We start from the raw sequence: 14,330 nt of genomic DNA on the forward strand, positions 1-14,330 counted from the left end.
TGATGTAGCACTAGATTTCCTCCATTCTATACTTATATAATTGTTTAATTTGAGTAATAGGCATCATAACTACCCCTATTAAAATTAATTTTGTTAGTAGGAGCTATAATCTCTAAATACATTTTTTAGATCCAGGAGTGGGTCTAAATTCACCTCTCACTTCTTATTGATGATGAATTACTTTTTTCATTTAAAGAAAGCTTACATTACTTTGCTTTAAATTCATGCTTATAAAAATTAATTAATTTTATTTTTGCATGTTTAGAATAAAAGCCAAGTATAATAATTAAAATAAGTTCACCTCTCAACCATATTTAGCCTTAAAGTCTCATGTGCCATTGATCAAGTTACTCAAATCATGGTCTACACTCAAAATAACACATATAAATCTTAAAGCACAGTAAAACTCCATTATAAAGCATTTCTCTAATTTGCTGTATTTGTGTAGAACATTTGTAAATGATCCATTATGAAGCATTTCTTTATATCTGAAATGTGTGTATAGAGTATTGGACTTGGGAGTCAAGAAAACCAGAGTTCAAATCCTCAGTCACTTACTGTATAACTCCAAGCAAGTCACTTAACTAACTTCCTTTGCTCCAGTTTCTTCATCTGTAAAATGGGGATCATGACAACACCTGCCTCTCAGGATTGCTGTCAATCCTGAATCAAATGAGATATTTTGTAAACTTTAAAGCACTACATAAATGCTATTATTATTATACCACAGATCAGATACAAATTTTTTATGTACATGTAACTAAAACAGTACATTTTTTTTTCATTATAACAACGAAAATCTTTAGGTTAGGTATAATTCTTAAACCCTAATAGCAATTATAATCAAAATTTTCTATAATATAGACAACTATATCATAAATTAACTCACTATCTCACATTATATATTATCTTAATAAGAAATAAGAATCCATTTCCTTCTTTCTTCCTTGTAATAGTTTACAAGTTATCTATTCAAATCCAATTCTTTTGCTAACAGGACTCATTCAACATGCTTTGGAAACCAATACAAATCTTATAATAACCACTGGTGGCTAAATTGCACACATTATACATGAGGAAACAGAGTCACAAGAACAAGAAGTGAAGTCTCAAGATTTCTATTGTTTTAATCATTAATCCTTTTTTCCCCCTCTGTACAGCAGTTTAGAAAGAATACCAAATTTTAACTTACTTCCATCAATGACAGCCACATTTGCTAGGTCACGTGCATTCTCTCCTGAACTCCGGTCAGTATTCCAATGCCAATCATAGCAAAGGTAATGCCACCCTTGACAAAGTATATGTAATCTGTATGGAATCACTGGGTCCCATGTCAGGGTTGCAATCTTGCTCTTTTTGCAATTATTAAAATGCAGGTTTTGTTTAAGGTACCAGTGATAGTTTCCAACTGTCCACAGCTGAACTATGGGAGAAAATAACAGCGTTGTTATAAGCTATATAGACTTGATCAGAAAGACCAAACTTCTTAATTGTTTCCTAAAATGTGAAAATATGGACAGCAACAGCTCTTTAAATGTTTGACCTATAAAAGCAAGAAACTGACAACTAGGTTAGAATATGGTAACAATGCTAATAGTCTTGATTATTATTATTTTGTTTAAAAGGGAAGGTTCAGTGGGGAAAAAGATAAACAAGATGACAATTTTTTAAAAGGTTGGTTCTTATGGAAGAAAAATATCAAATACCAGTACAGTGAATTACAAAGACGCTTATTTTTATTCTGGATTTGGATTTCAGAGTAATTGGGATTCAGAAAAAAAAAAAAAAAGAAATAATCCCAACCAAAAATATGTTCTTTCTCAAAATAGGGTTATTCCCAGAGTAATAGTTACAGAAGATATCTTGGTAAGATTCTGCACATGGCTATTAAAAATAGCTAACAAAAATTTCCAACCTTGATACAATTGTGAACTTATTATCATTATATATTTAGATTTTGAAGTTTAACATCAAAGAGGTTTTTTTTTTCTCTCTAGGTACTTATCCTGAAATTAAGATACACTGCCAAGTTATAATAATTTTATCAAATTCTTGTACTCAGTTCTCAGCTTTCTGAGAAACACAGATTAACAAGAATTCTTTGAGGAAAAAAATTTACATATTAAATGATTAAAGCAGATAAACATCACCAGGTTAAGTCATGTTAAAGGACAAGAGACAATTTGGCATAATAGGAAAAAAAAAAAAGCCAGTCTCAAAGTTAAAAAGACCTGAGCTCACTCAGGTCATACATCTGACACATATAAGTTATGTGATCTTGGGAAAAGGAGAGGTAACAAGCATTTCTTCAAGTTATTCTGCATTTTATTTCCAGTTCCAAATTCTTTTCCTCCCCTCCCCATTGAGATGACAAGAAAAATAAAACCCATTACAAATGTGTCATGAAAAAAGGAAGGAAAAAAAGGATAAAAAAAAGGAAGAAAAAAGTTAAGGAGGAAGGGATGGAAGGAGAAAGGAAAAAAAGTTTCAGTCTGCTCTCTATCATCATTGCTGTACTTGAAGATTGAGATCCTTCATCATGAGTCCTTTATGAATCGTCTTTGGTCACCATGTTGATAAGTTAATAAGTCTTTCAAAATTGATTATTTTTACACTGTTGCTGCTATACTATTGTCCTAGTTCTACTCATTTCACTTTACTAAAGTTCAAATAAAATTTCCAGGTATTTCTAAAGTCACTTTCTTCATTATTTCAAACACAATAGTATTTCATCACATTCATGTGCAAGTAACTTGTTCAGCCATTCCCCAACTGTCAGGCATTCTCTCAGTTTCCAGATCTCTGCCACCACAAAAAAAAAAAAAAAAAAAAAAAAAAAAAAAAAAAAAAAAAAAATCTACTATGACATTTTTTAGTAAATATGGATTCTTTTCCTTTTTGTGATCTCTTTAGGTGTAGATTTAATAGCAGGATTTGCAGGCATGCAGAGTTTTACAGCTTTTTGGGCATAGCTTCAGACTGCTTTCTAATCACTAGTTCACAGCTCCAACAATTTATTAGTATGCCTTTTTCAATATCCCCTTTAGCATTTGCCATTTTCCTTTTTTTATCATATTAACCAATCCATTGGGTACAAAGGGGTATCTATTAGTTATTTTAATTTGTACTTCTCTAGCTATTAATGATGTAAGAGCATTTTTCCATAAGACTACTGATAGGTTTTTGACAGCTTTAATTTCTTTTGAAAACTTTCTATTCATATCCTCTGACCATTTATCAATTGCTCATATTCTTACATATTTATAGATTCAATTTCTTATGTAAACAATTCTTTACACAAATTCACATTATGCAAATTCAATTACATACAAAGAATTACATATAGAGAATTCAATTACATATAAAAATTCTGAAAGAAATCCATAATCCAAAAAACTCCCAACCTAAATTAACATTATTGTTCAGTGTCATACTCTCACTCTTCTCCTGCCCCTCAGCTTGGCGCTCCACAGCCTTCCACAACCCCACCAAAAACAAAAACAAAAAAACCACCCCAAGAAAAACCTCCAAGTGAAAGCAAAGGGCAGGAGCAGAGAGCCGGCTCCCAGCTGTTGAATGGGGGCAGGTTTGAGACTTCTGTGTTGAGAGAGAAGGCCTTTGCCCCACTTCACCTGCCTGCCTACATGTGGTTGTCCTCCGTTCATCAGTGATCAAGACTTGAGTGTCCAGCTCTCCCTGGTATGTCACTGTCCTCTCCTGTATCTCTGTCAGGTCTCATGTGTCTGCCTCCCAAGTGTTTTTTATGTCACTGAATCATGTACTGCCTCTCCCACCCCTATGACTCAGTCCCTTTTCTGAATTCCTACATGTCTCCCTTCCCATGTCCACAAAATTCTTATCACATAAAAATCACTCTACATAGGGATCTGCAGAACAGTTTGTAAAGTGAGCACTGTTTCTACAGATCTACATGCATATTTATTTATTCCTTCAATCATTCCTTCATTTATTTATTTATTTGTTAATTATAACTTTTTATTGACAAAACATATGCCTGGATAATTTTTTACATTATCCTTTGCACTCACTTCTGTTCCGACTTTTCCCCTCCCTTCCTCCACCCCCTCCCCTAGATGACAAGCAGTCTTATACATGTTAAATGCTATAGTATATGTTAGATACAATATATGTGTGCAGAACCAAACAGTTCTCTTGTTTACATGCATAATTATTAAAAACAAACAAAACTGAATTAATGTTAAAAGAAAATAAGGACACCAAGAAGTTCCTGAATAAAAAGAGATCTCCCTGACCTTCCTTCCACCCTAACATTATTACCTACCCAGGACAGGTAAAGTTATGACTCTACACCCTCTTACCATAAGATGTTGACTCTGTTTTCTCTTCACAATTAATGTCTTCAAGCCAAAGGGCAAGAACTGTAGAATCTGAATTCCAAAGTAGTTCATTTACCTGGTAAGAAAGATTCTATTGTTATTTTACTTTAACTGTTATTGATTTTTCATTCAAGTTTCTCAAAACCAAAAACTTACTGACATTGGAAATATTTCTGCTCCTTTGTACAAATCAAATGTTCCAAGAATCTCATTAAGTTGCTTACTTGACAGAATTTCAAATAACACTAAGTTGCTTTAAAAAGGTAGTTTTCGACTTTTCAACTGGAGATTAGCTTTGGTAATGAGGTGATTATCTTATAAAATTAACAACAAAACAAAAATTTTTTCTCTTTAGTACATTCACTCATTTCCAATATAGTTTTATTTCAAGGAAACTTGGGGGTCACAGGAAATAGAGCATATATCACATTTCACTGATCTTTCTCTGTTTGCCAGAGTAGCAAAACCATTAACATCCAAAGGAGAAGAAATCATTTCAAACAAATATATTCAATTTGTTATTTATTCAATGTCTATGTTCAATGAGAATCATGTTTTTAAAGATAGGCAGTCATAGTAGAGATGCAGATAAGATATTCTTTAAAAAAAAAGTTTACAAAGTTGGCAAAATCAATGAACATTCCTCACATAAAAGAAGAGAATAAGATCATATTAATAAATATTTTTCAAAACTTTGAACTGCTAGAAACAGTAAACAAACTATGTTGAGTTCAGAGAAAAGAATTTATAAATCTGTATCCATATTTTTTTAAAAAATAAAACACAGAGCTTCAGATCAAGGGACTGCATCCCATATATAGTCCCATGTATTTCACAAACTAAATTCTTAAAGTGTGTTTAAACCAAATAATTTTGAACAAGATCAACTTCAAGATTACTTCTCAAGAGAAGTCAACTAATCTACTGAGCACTTGCTTATTCATAAAATCAGTAGTTTAACCATTAGTAAGAATTCCTTAGGCATGTACTGTGGCAGATGGGACAACCCGATGGTACAGTGGATAGAGCCCTGAGCTTGGAGTCAGAAAGGCCAGAGTTCAACTCTGACCTCAGACACTAACTACAGGATCCTGGGTTAAGTCACTTAACCCCTGCCTACATAAGATTGGAGAAGGATTAATGGAAGGAAATGGTATGTTTGCCAAGAAAACCCTCCAGAGGTTGGTCGACAGGGTCACAGAGTTAGACATGTCAGAATAACAACAAACATGAATCAGGCACTGAAGAACAAGGAATAAAACAATTCCTACTTCAAGGAGCTTATATTCTAATTGGGGAGACAACAATTATAAATATAAAATGAACAAATACAAATATATACAAAGCAATTAGGTATAAAGTAGTCTGGAAAGAAGAAAGGAGCCCAAGCCATTAGAGGGATCAGAAGAGGCTTTATGAAGAAAAGACTAGCTAAGCTTTGCCATAAGAAGAGATTTTAAGGAGGAAGAGCATTCTCTCCCTTAGCTCAGGGCCTGGCACATGGTAGACCTTAACTAAATCCTTAATGACTTAACTTGTTCCAGGTATACTAAATAGTATAACAACAATCAAGTCCTGAGATTAAGTAATGGACAAAAGAGCAGCTACACTTATCATACAGTCTACAGCTGGACCATCAGCTAGAAGCATGGTTCTTTTTATGAGAAAAAGTTCATAATATTCAAGGGAAAGGATTCCGAAAATTCAACAAATAGGTAATAGACATCCAAATGAATTCCAAAAGCAAGTCTATCTACCAAGCCATGATATCAAGCCCATTAAAAAGCAAAAATTAAACATTCTTCTCAACACAGCCAAGAAAAAGGTGACATTTTGTTTTTAAAATTTACTTTGTAAAAACCATTGCTCATTTTAAAATAATGATAGTGAATACCATAAAGTACTTAATAGTTGCTGAATGAAATGTCAGCTATAACATTTATTTTCCCTATTAAGATTCATGTTTTTAATTAACAATTAATATAATTATCATCAGTTACTAAGATTTCTCATTTTATACCAAAGACAATCCCAAAGCTTCCCTACAGGTATAAAAGTATGTTTAACATGGTAAGCTAAATACTGATTTATCATGTACCTACTAACTTACCTTTACCTGACCTTTCTGGAAAGGAAGTATAAAATCTCCATGAAGAAGTCCATTTTTTTCAAAAAACACAACATCATGTTGGTTAGGTTTATTCTGTGTAGATGCAATCAAACTACCAGAAGGCCTTAAAGCAAACCAAAAGAGTATTAAAATAAGGCTGAATTTTTTTTTTCAATAGCAAAGAAAAGAGTACCCATTTATTGGGGAACTGCTGAATAAATTGTAATATATGAATATAATGAAATGTTATTTCACTGTAAGATATACCGTGAGTGTGTGTGTGTGTGTGTGTGTATACACTTTTAAATATAAATGTTTTAATATAAAATATAATACATATTTTTATTGTAAATGCTGTAAAATATAACAAATACTCAAGAAAAAATATAAAAACTTAAAACCACTCAACATTTCTGAAACACTCTGTACACTCTCAATTGACTGGGATTGTTTAGAGAATATATATAAAAGAGATTAAAATTCACAAAGAGGTGAAATAGCAAAGATGAGTATCTTTTTTTAAGACTAATTTCTTATGGAGAACTAAAAATTAAAAGCAAGTCTTTTATCTTTACTCAAATATCTACAAGTAGCAATAAGGTTGGACCTCTTCAAATATAAGACAACAAATACATAAAAGCATCAGCATTACAATTCTACATGACTACCTCATCAGAGTTTTAATAAGTAATGTCAAAGTTTTGAAATAACTATGATATAGCAAACAAAGCAGTATTTTTTCTCCACTTACTTCCATGCCAGTGCTCGTCCTAGTCCTGCAACAGGCTCGCTGGTTGACTGTAAAACAAGCTCTCTGTTCCAAACTCTGATTTTCCGAGCCCCTGTAAAGTAAATGATTTGAAGTATGTCAATCAATATTTAAAGAAAAATGAAATATGGGAAGGGGAGGACCAAGGAAATGAAGGGAAGCTAGAAATTAGTGTCAATTCAGCAACTTTTTTGAAGCATTCCTTCACAAATGAAAAGTCCAAAATTAACTGCTATAAATAAGTTTACACACAGATTTATGGTTCTCTGCTAGATTATTAAGCCTTCTAGAATTTAAAGTGTATTCTAAGTTGGATCACTTCTGTTTCTCAATAAGACAAATTCCAATTCTATATTCAAAAAAAAACTGAAAAAAAGAGCAAAATTTTCATAAGAATAATCTCTCAAAGAGGATAATGTCTTTAAAACACTCATTAGGAAGAGAGAGGAAACAAGCTTTTAATATTATTTATTGAGAAACTAAAATCTACCTATTAGTAACTTAAGTCAGAGTTAGGGAAAAAAATACTTACTTTTCTGAGTCACCACACTTTTATGAGGGTCTTTGACAAAATAATGAATAGGGAAGGAAGCTTTGACACCATGTCATGTAAAATACAGTTCAAGGAAAACCCGTGAGAGCCAGTGTTATTTTATTCGTCTATATCCCGTGCCAAGTAGTGTTTTATACATAATAATTTATACAGCAGCTCAATAAATAATTGTTGAATGAATCAATCACTATTTAGCTTGGGATAGAGAAGGGTTGGGGGAAAGATGATAACTCTTCAAATAAATGAAGGGAGATCATATGGCACAGAGATCTGACACTATTATTTCCAGAGGGGAAAACTGAGTTCAATGAGTAGAATACAGAGGAAAGGTTTTGCATTCATTTTTAGGACGCATTCTCTAATAATCAGACATGCCTAAAAACAGAACAGGCAGTCCTGAAAAAAAAGTTAGCTCCTAATACTGGAAATAGTCAATGGAAATTTATATGTCCAAAATTAGAGATGCTATAGAAGTTGAATTAAGGCTGTACTAAATGACTTCTTAATTGTCTTTTCATCAATTAGATGCTATAATTCTTTAGCATTTACAAATGCATCCCTGAAGTTTATAATTGGAAAAAATTATCCCAAAATAAAATGACAGACAATTTCTTGAACTTACTAATAAAATTAAATTTTAAAAAGAATACTTGTAGATGTAGTTCATCTCCATACCTGTCTCTGGGCAAACAGCACTCACAGCAAAAAACTGTCCATCCCCTCTCCAGGTAACTTGAGGTCTATGATCGTCCCAAGGCAAAGCAGGCTGCTCATTCTAAGGAGGGAAGATAAGAAGAATAACAAAAAATGTCAACCAGATATCCTAAACAATGCATGTCCTCTCCCATAAAAGTTTCTGGTTATTAAAAAATAAAGTATTTTGTATGTAGAATAAAATCTTGACTAGAGATCAACTACTAAAAATTCTTCCTGAATCTTCAGACTTCCATAACTAGTATATATTCAGAAGTGGTCCCTATGAAAGTAAACAAACAGAACCCCAGCTACTTCTTTGGCAATGAACCAGTACCCTAAACACGTAATAATAATGGATCATGAGTGAGAAGACTCTTGGAATTGAAGATTACATTCAATGAGTCATAATATTTAATAACGCTTACGTGGCATTTTATGAAAAATCATTTTACATATGTCTCATTTGTGTCTCACAATAATCCTGTGAAGTAGGTGCTATAATTATCTTCATTTTACCAAAGAAGGAATAGAGTGCGGTTAAGTGACTTGTAAAACTTCTCTAGTTTTACCCAGGGAGGTATTAGTAAATCATATGTGTCTCACATTTAAGCAGAATGCTTTTGCCTGAGCTGATACACAAAATATGATTTTAAAAATTTCACTACCACAATATAAAAGCATTATATATTTACCTGTGTCTACTGATCAATTAATGCACAGATAGTCAAACTGTTTTTAGCTGCTTCATTTATTTTTAGTGAAAGAGCATTTTAGGACCATGGGCTTACTTGAAGCAAATAAGCAAGTTGCTAGATAAAGATTTCATTCTAAAGAAGTAGATTATTTCTAGAAATATTTTTTACTTACTTTCCTGCCCTTCAATATTATCTTAATGATTCATAAAACAAGTTGTTATTCACAACACAAAATTAATACAAACAGGATTTCAAGAGAAAGTTGAATCAAAACTTTGCTCTTAAACCATCATCTTCTTTCCTTCCCCCTGAAATCTGGATTCTGACCTGGTTTCATCCACTCTTGTGAATAAAATAAAATAAAATAAAATGAGCTTTCATTTTATTTTAAAGTATCTCAGGTTTCCAGCAGTTGTAGAGATTGCCTCCTTTCAGCACTCCTTTATATATTATCTTTCCCCATTGTAATTTAAGTGCCTTGAAATCAGGGACTATTTTGCATGAATGTATTTAGTACATGGTTAAAATACTTAATAAATGCTAGATCTCTTTTTTAATATGAAAGATACGTTTTTTAGTGTTGGAATCCTGTTCAAAGTCAAAAAAAATCTCATAATGTTTTCAAAAAACATGGTCTGGGAATGGCAAACATAATCAGAAGTACCACCAGAGACTGCTAGAACTTTAAAAAGCAACTAGAAATTATGTAGTAAAACCTCATTTTGCAGAGAAGCAAACTGAGGTCCTCAGAAGTTAAATGAGTCACCCAAACTCACACAGTGGGTTGGTAGCAGAATCAACATTAGAAGCCAACTCTCTTGGCTCAGTTTCTTGCTCTTTTCCCTTCAATACGCTTTTAATGGTGAACACTTTCTAAGCTTTGGAGCAAGCTAAACTTAATACAAATTCTTAACATGAAGAATACAAATTCTTAACATGAAGAGGGACATTCCTTGTCAATAGTTTTGTCAACAAACTTGATAGAAGTGAGAGAGTAGTATTTATGTTCAAGATGCTAAGATCCCTGCTCCATGCCACTTAGCTACATACATCCTATTAAAACTCTGACCCTTAAACCTCATTATTATCGTCTCAGGGATTCTAACAGATCCAGAAAACTGAAGATTTATTATACTACATAAAGACCAAATAATTTACCATGATTAGCTAGTTTCTACATTTCTACATTTGTTAATCATATGCCTGGCACTTCCAGGAATCCACATTTTTGGATCTGACTAGCACATTTAAATTAAATTAACTTAGAAATCACCTTTGCATGTTCATAATTGTCCCCCAATTAACTGAGAACTGTTATCATACACAATGGCCTTACCATTTGCTTGAGATATGCAGCTTGTTTGCCTTCTGATCCGTGGAACTGAGTCTCCTTTTTACCCCATCCAACAGTGATAAATTTGCCTGGAAATTAAATTTGGAAACATGAAAATTAAAACAATTATACTAAATAAATTATAACATAAACTTCTGTTATTTCCTGCCTAAGATATTAATCAGCAATTACTTGAGCTTTTAGAATTCTCATTTAATTGGACCCAAAGTTATTCATTTGAAATTTCTTGTTTTTTAACATGCACACGTATTACTATGAAGAATTTAAAGAAGCACTTTTTATTTCCCTGTTCTTTAAAAATATTTTAGAGATTCATCTAATATTCTTCCTGGTAAGATAGGTCAATAATCTCATGCCACAAGTAAGCATTTTTTAGAAATAAAGTATTCATGAACAAAAAGCAAACTGTTGGAAAAGACAAAAATGAAATTTACGTTTTCCAAGTTTTCAGCTTATCAGCTACTATTCAATTTTCTTGATTTTTTCCCCCCCTGAGACAATTGGGGTTAAGTGACTGTGACTGGCCCAGGGTCACACAGCTAAGAAATATCAAGTATCCGAGGCCAGATTTGAACTCGGGTCCTCCTGACTTCAGGGCTGGTGCTCTATCCACTGCACCACCTAGTTACCCCTTTGATTTTTTTTTTAAACTTAAATTCAGTTTTATTTTCACTTCCAAATTCTCTCCCTCCTTTGGGATTCTGTTCAAGAAACCAATTCTGAGCCTTCTCCTGGGCAAGGATGAATGAGGAGATAAATTTTCAAAGAGGGAATCTGTCTCCAAGTCATTCACTAATACCTGTTCACATATTCCTAATCATCAATTTGATATTCATGTTCTACGCACAGTTATCTGTTTACAATAAAGCAAAATCATTAGAACCCAACTTTAAAAATTAAAAACATTAGATGAAATTACATTTCAAAGTTAGACTTGTACTCACTTTCTCCAAAATCATCTTGATGAATTTGCTTCTCCATGATTGGTTCAAAGTCTTTGGTCATCAAAATTAAGGTCTGCTGGCCTGTGAGAAAAAAGGGGAAAAAACTGTTTTGTTTCCCAAGTTTCTACTATTTTAAAAACATTATTTATTCTCCCCCCAAAAAATATTTAGTACTCAAAGGGATAAGAAACTAGATCTGTGATTTCATATTGAAATATAGCACTCCCAAGTGAAGAGAATCTCTCTACTAACAGATGTTAATTGATATTTTAAAAGATATAATTAAAGCATATAGAGACTAAACCAGCAGGTATCTGAGGTGAGATTTGAAGCCAGTTCTTTCTGGTTTTCAGGCTGGCTCTCTATTCATTATACTAACTTATGCTTTCTCTGAAATTAAAATATATTCTCTTTCCTTTCATTCATTAGCATATCAGTCCTAGTGCTCACATGCCCACTTAAATGCACACACATGCCTTTTATGCCGATAATTCCATCAGGAACTACAATTCTGTTCCATGAATACTTACTACTACTATTCATCAAAGAATACTTAGAAAGATGGTAATACACCAATAAAAGTAGTCTGTTTAGAGACATAATTACATAGGGGATACCAAAGAAAATGAAAGTGAAAAATAGAACTTCTTAAAAAACTTGTTGATAAAAAAATTATCTTTTACCCTGGCTTCTTAAAATTCTTAGCTCTGAAATACTAAACTGGGTAATATAGGATTAAGCCTCAAACTATTTAGAACAAACAGCATCTTGAGATTTATTAAGTGATTCTACTAGAAAAATACACTGCATTCTCACCTACTCAAATATTTTATGAACTTGCTTTCATTTTCTACAAATTAAGAAAATAAGGTTTTAGCTGCTCTAAGGATACAAATGAAATTTTCCCTAGACTCTGATGCTATGTTATTTTCCTCCCAAAGTCTTCCTTTTGATATTTTTAAAAGAAAAAACTTGGAGATCAAACAGATTGAGTTAGAGTACTTTATGAAAATGTCAGTGTAAATAAGCTGTGAAAATTCAACCTGTAACAAGAAGAACAAGTTCCTGGTCTGGACTCCAACTCATAACAGACAAACCACTGGCAACATTCCCAACACACTCCAGCTGAAATACACAGGGGAAAAGAAAAATGAAATGCTGAAGTTCAGATGACCAGGAACTAGAACAATTGAGGACTTATTTAAGTTTCCTAGCCCTGAATCAAAATAACAATCTTCCTCCCCTCAAAAAGTCTTTAAGTATCATAATCTAATTTTTGTCTTTTTTTTTTTAAATAAAGGAATAAATAATACAAGCTGTACAAATTGGTTCTAATCTATCTTTCTGAGGTGATTCCAAAAGCTCTCCGTTCTAGCTCAACAGGTCTAGCTATTTGTACCTTACAGACAATATCACTCCTCCTGCCTTTTGTAGATTGTCCTTTATTCCCATGATGTTCCACTCCTCATTTCAACCTCTTGAAATCCCTAGATAATACAAGGCTTAGCTCAAACGACACCTCTTACAGGAGACTTTTCCTAGTTCTATCTCATCCCCAACTGTTTGTTTACTAACACCAATAATATTTTGTATTTGTTAATTTAAGTGCATGTTAATTCCTCAATTCTTCTCTACCCCATCCCCACTCCCAAAAAAGAATACAAATTCCTTGAAGACAAGGACTCTTTTATTTTTGTCTTTGTATTATTAGCAAAAATGTCTGACAGGCTCCAAATAAGTGCTTACTGAAATGAGTTATACAAAACTTGTAATCCAATACACTTTTGATCATAAAATGACCTAAGAGATATATAATGAACAATTTATAGTTAACCTAAGAGATGGAAAGACCAGACTTAAAAGGAACTAGAAAAGTCAAGTCACTAATCTGGAAACACTATTGGTAAAACAAAGAGGGGTGGAATATACATACCTAAAAAAAAAAAAGCTTACTGCCTCAACAATCTGTGTTTAGAAGTAACTTTACTCCATTAGTCTTAATACTTTGTAATACTGATGCATTTATGACCAAAAAAAAAGCCACATCAGGTTATTTTTTTTTTTAAATGCATAAATTCAGACCTTTTAAAACTTGCAAGTTAGGATCACATTTTCTGATAATGGTCAAAAACTTTTAAAAGCACAAGGCATAGCTCTCGTCGATACTGTTAATACTCTCCTTTGGAAGTTCTATTATTGTCAATAAAAGACAATATAAATTCTCTGTATTGTTCTAGTAGAGGAAAACCCTCTGGATACTGCCAGAGTCAGGACAGCAACTTTATTACCTATGAAGTGACAACATGGAATGCAGTGACATTTAACTTTTAAAAAACATGCTCCCAAGAATCCTGTAACCAATTTAAATCAAGTCTTTACTATAAACACAGGAAACATTAGGCCACTTTTCATGTTACCTGCAGTCACTAATCCAACTTCCTTTTACCTGGCTAGTGTTGAGATTACAGAGAAGAACATCTCCTGCAGCTGTGGCCACACACACCGACTCCTGATCTAGCAGGTCCTGGACACCCACAATGCAGCCACTGCCGTCTTCTGGAAGAAAGCCTTCCGACATCAAGGGGATTTCACAGGTTACCTTTCACCCAAAGAAAATCACAGATGAGAAAGCCAAGGCTCTTAAAACAGCACAGAGCACCAAATCATAAAATGATGTATAATAGGTTTATAAGTATATTAGTTTCATAAAATGGCTTCAACTAGGGAAAATTTAAAGTTCTGCTGAGGAAAAGATTATAACCAGTAAAGGGTTAATGAGATCTACTTAGAGGGATGGCAAATTAAGAATACCTTAGAAGAAATAAGTTGTTTTCAAACTGGTTAAAAGCTG

At 32.9% G+C, this 14,330-nt stretch overlaps 1 protein-coding gene across 3 annotated transcripts in view; it reads right to left on the reverse strand.

Annotated features, from left to right (window-relative positions):
* Nucleotides 1-14,330, reverse strand: part of ELP1 (elongator complex protein 1) — a 54,989-nt gene that overhangs the window by 37,528 nt on the left and 3,131 nt on the right. For 2 of the 3 annotated variants that reach the window (XM_031945547.1, XM_031945549.1), the window contains exons 3-11: nucleotides 13,926-14,078; nucleotides 12,523-12,604; nucleotides 11,480-11,560; nucleotides 10,518-10,603; nucleotides 8,466-8,565; nucleotides 7,220-7,310; nucleotides 6,469-6,592; nucleotides 4,341-4,434; nucleotides 1,193-1,423 (exon numbers count right to left, since the gene is read on the reverse strand). In XM_031945547.1, coding sequence (XP_031801407.1) covers nucleotides 1,193-1,423; nucleotides 4,341-4,434; nucleotides 6,469-6,592; nucleotides 7,220-7,310; nucleotides 8,466-8,565; nucleotides 10,518-10,603; nucleotides 11,480-11,560; nucleotides 12,523-12,604; nucleotides 13,926-14,078 — 1,042 coding nt within the window. Of the gene's footprint in view, nucleotides 1-1,192; nucleotides 1,424-4,340; nucleotides 4,435-6,468; nucleotides 6,593-7,219; nucleotides 7,311-8,465; nucleotides 8,566-10,517; nucleotides 10,604-11,479; nucleotides 11,561-12,522; nucleotides 12,605-13,925; nucleotides 14,079-14,330 lie in introns of those variants that run through there. The other variant, XM_023497693.2, reaches the window with a different exon arrangement.

This window comes from Sarcophilus harrisii, chromosome 1, assembly GCF_902635505.1.
Source record: "Sarcophilus harrisii chromosome 1, mSarHar1.11, whole genome shotgun sequence".
NCBI lineage: Eukaryota > Metazoa > Chordata > Mammalia > Dasyuromorphia > Dasyuridae > Sarcophilus > Sarcophilus harrisii.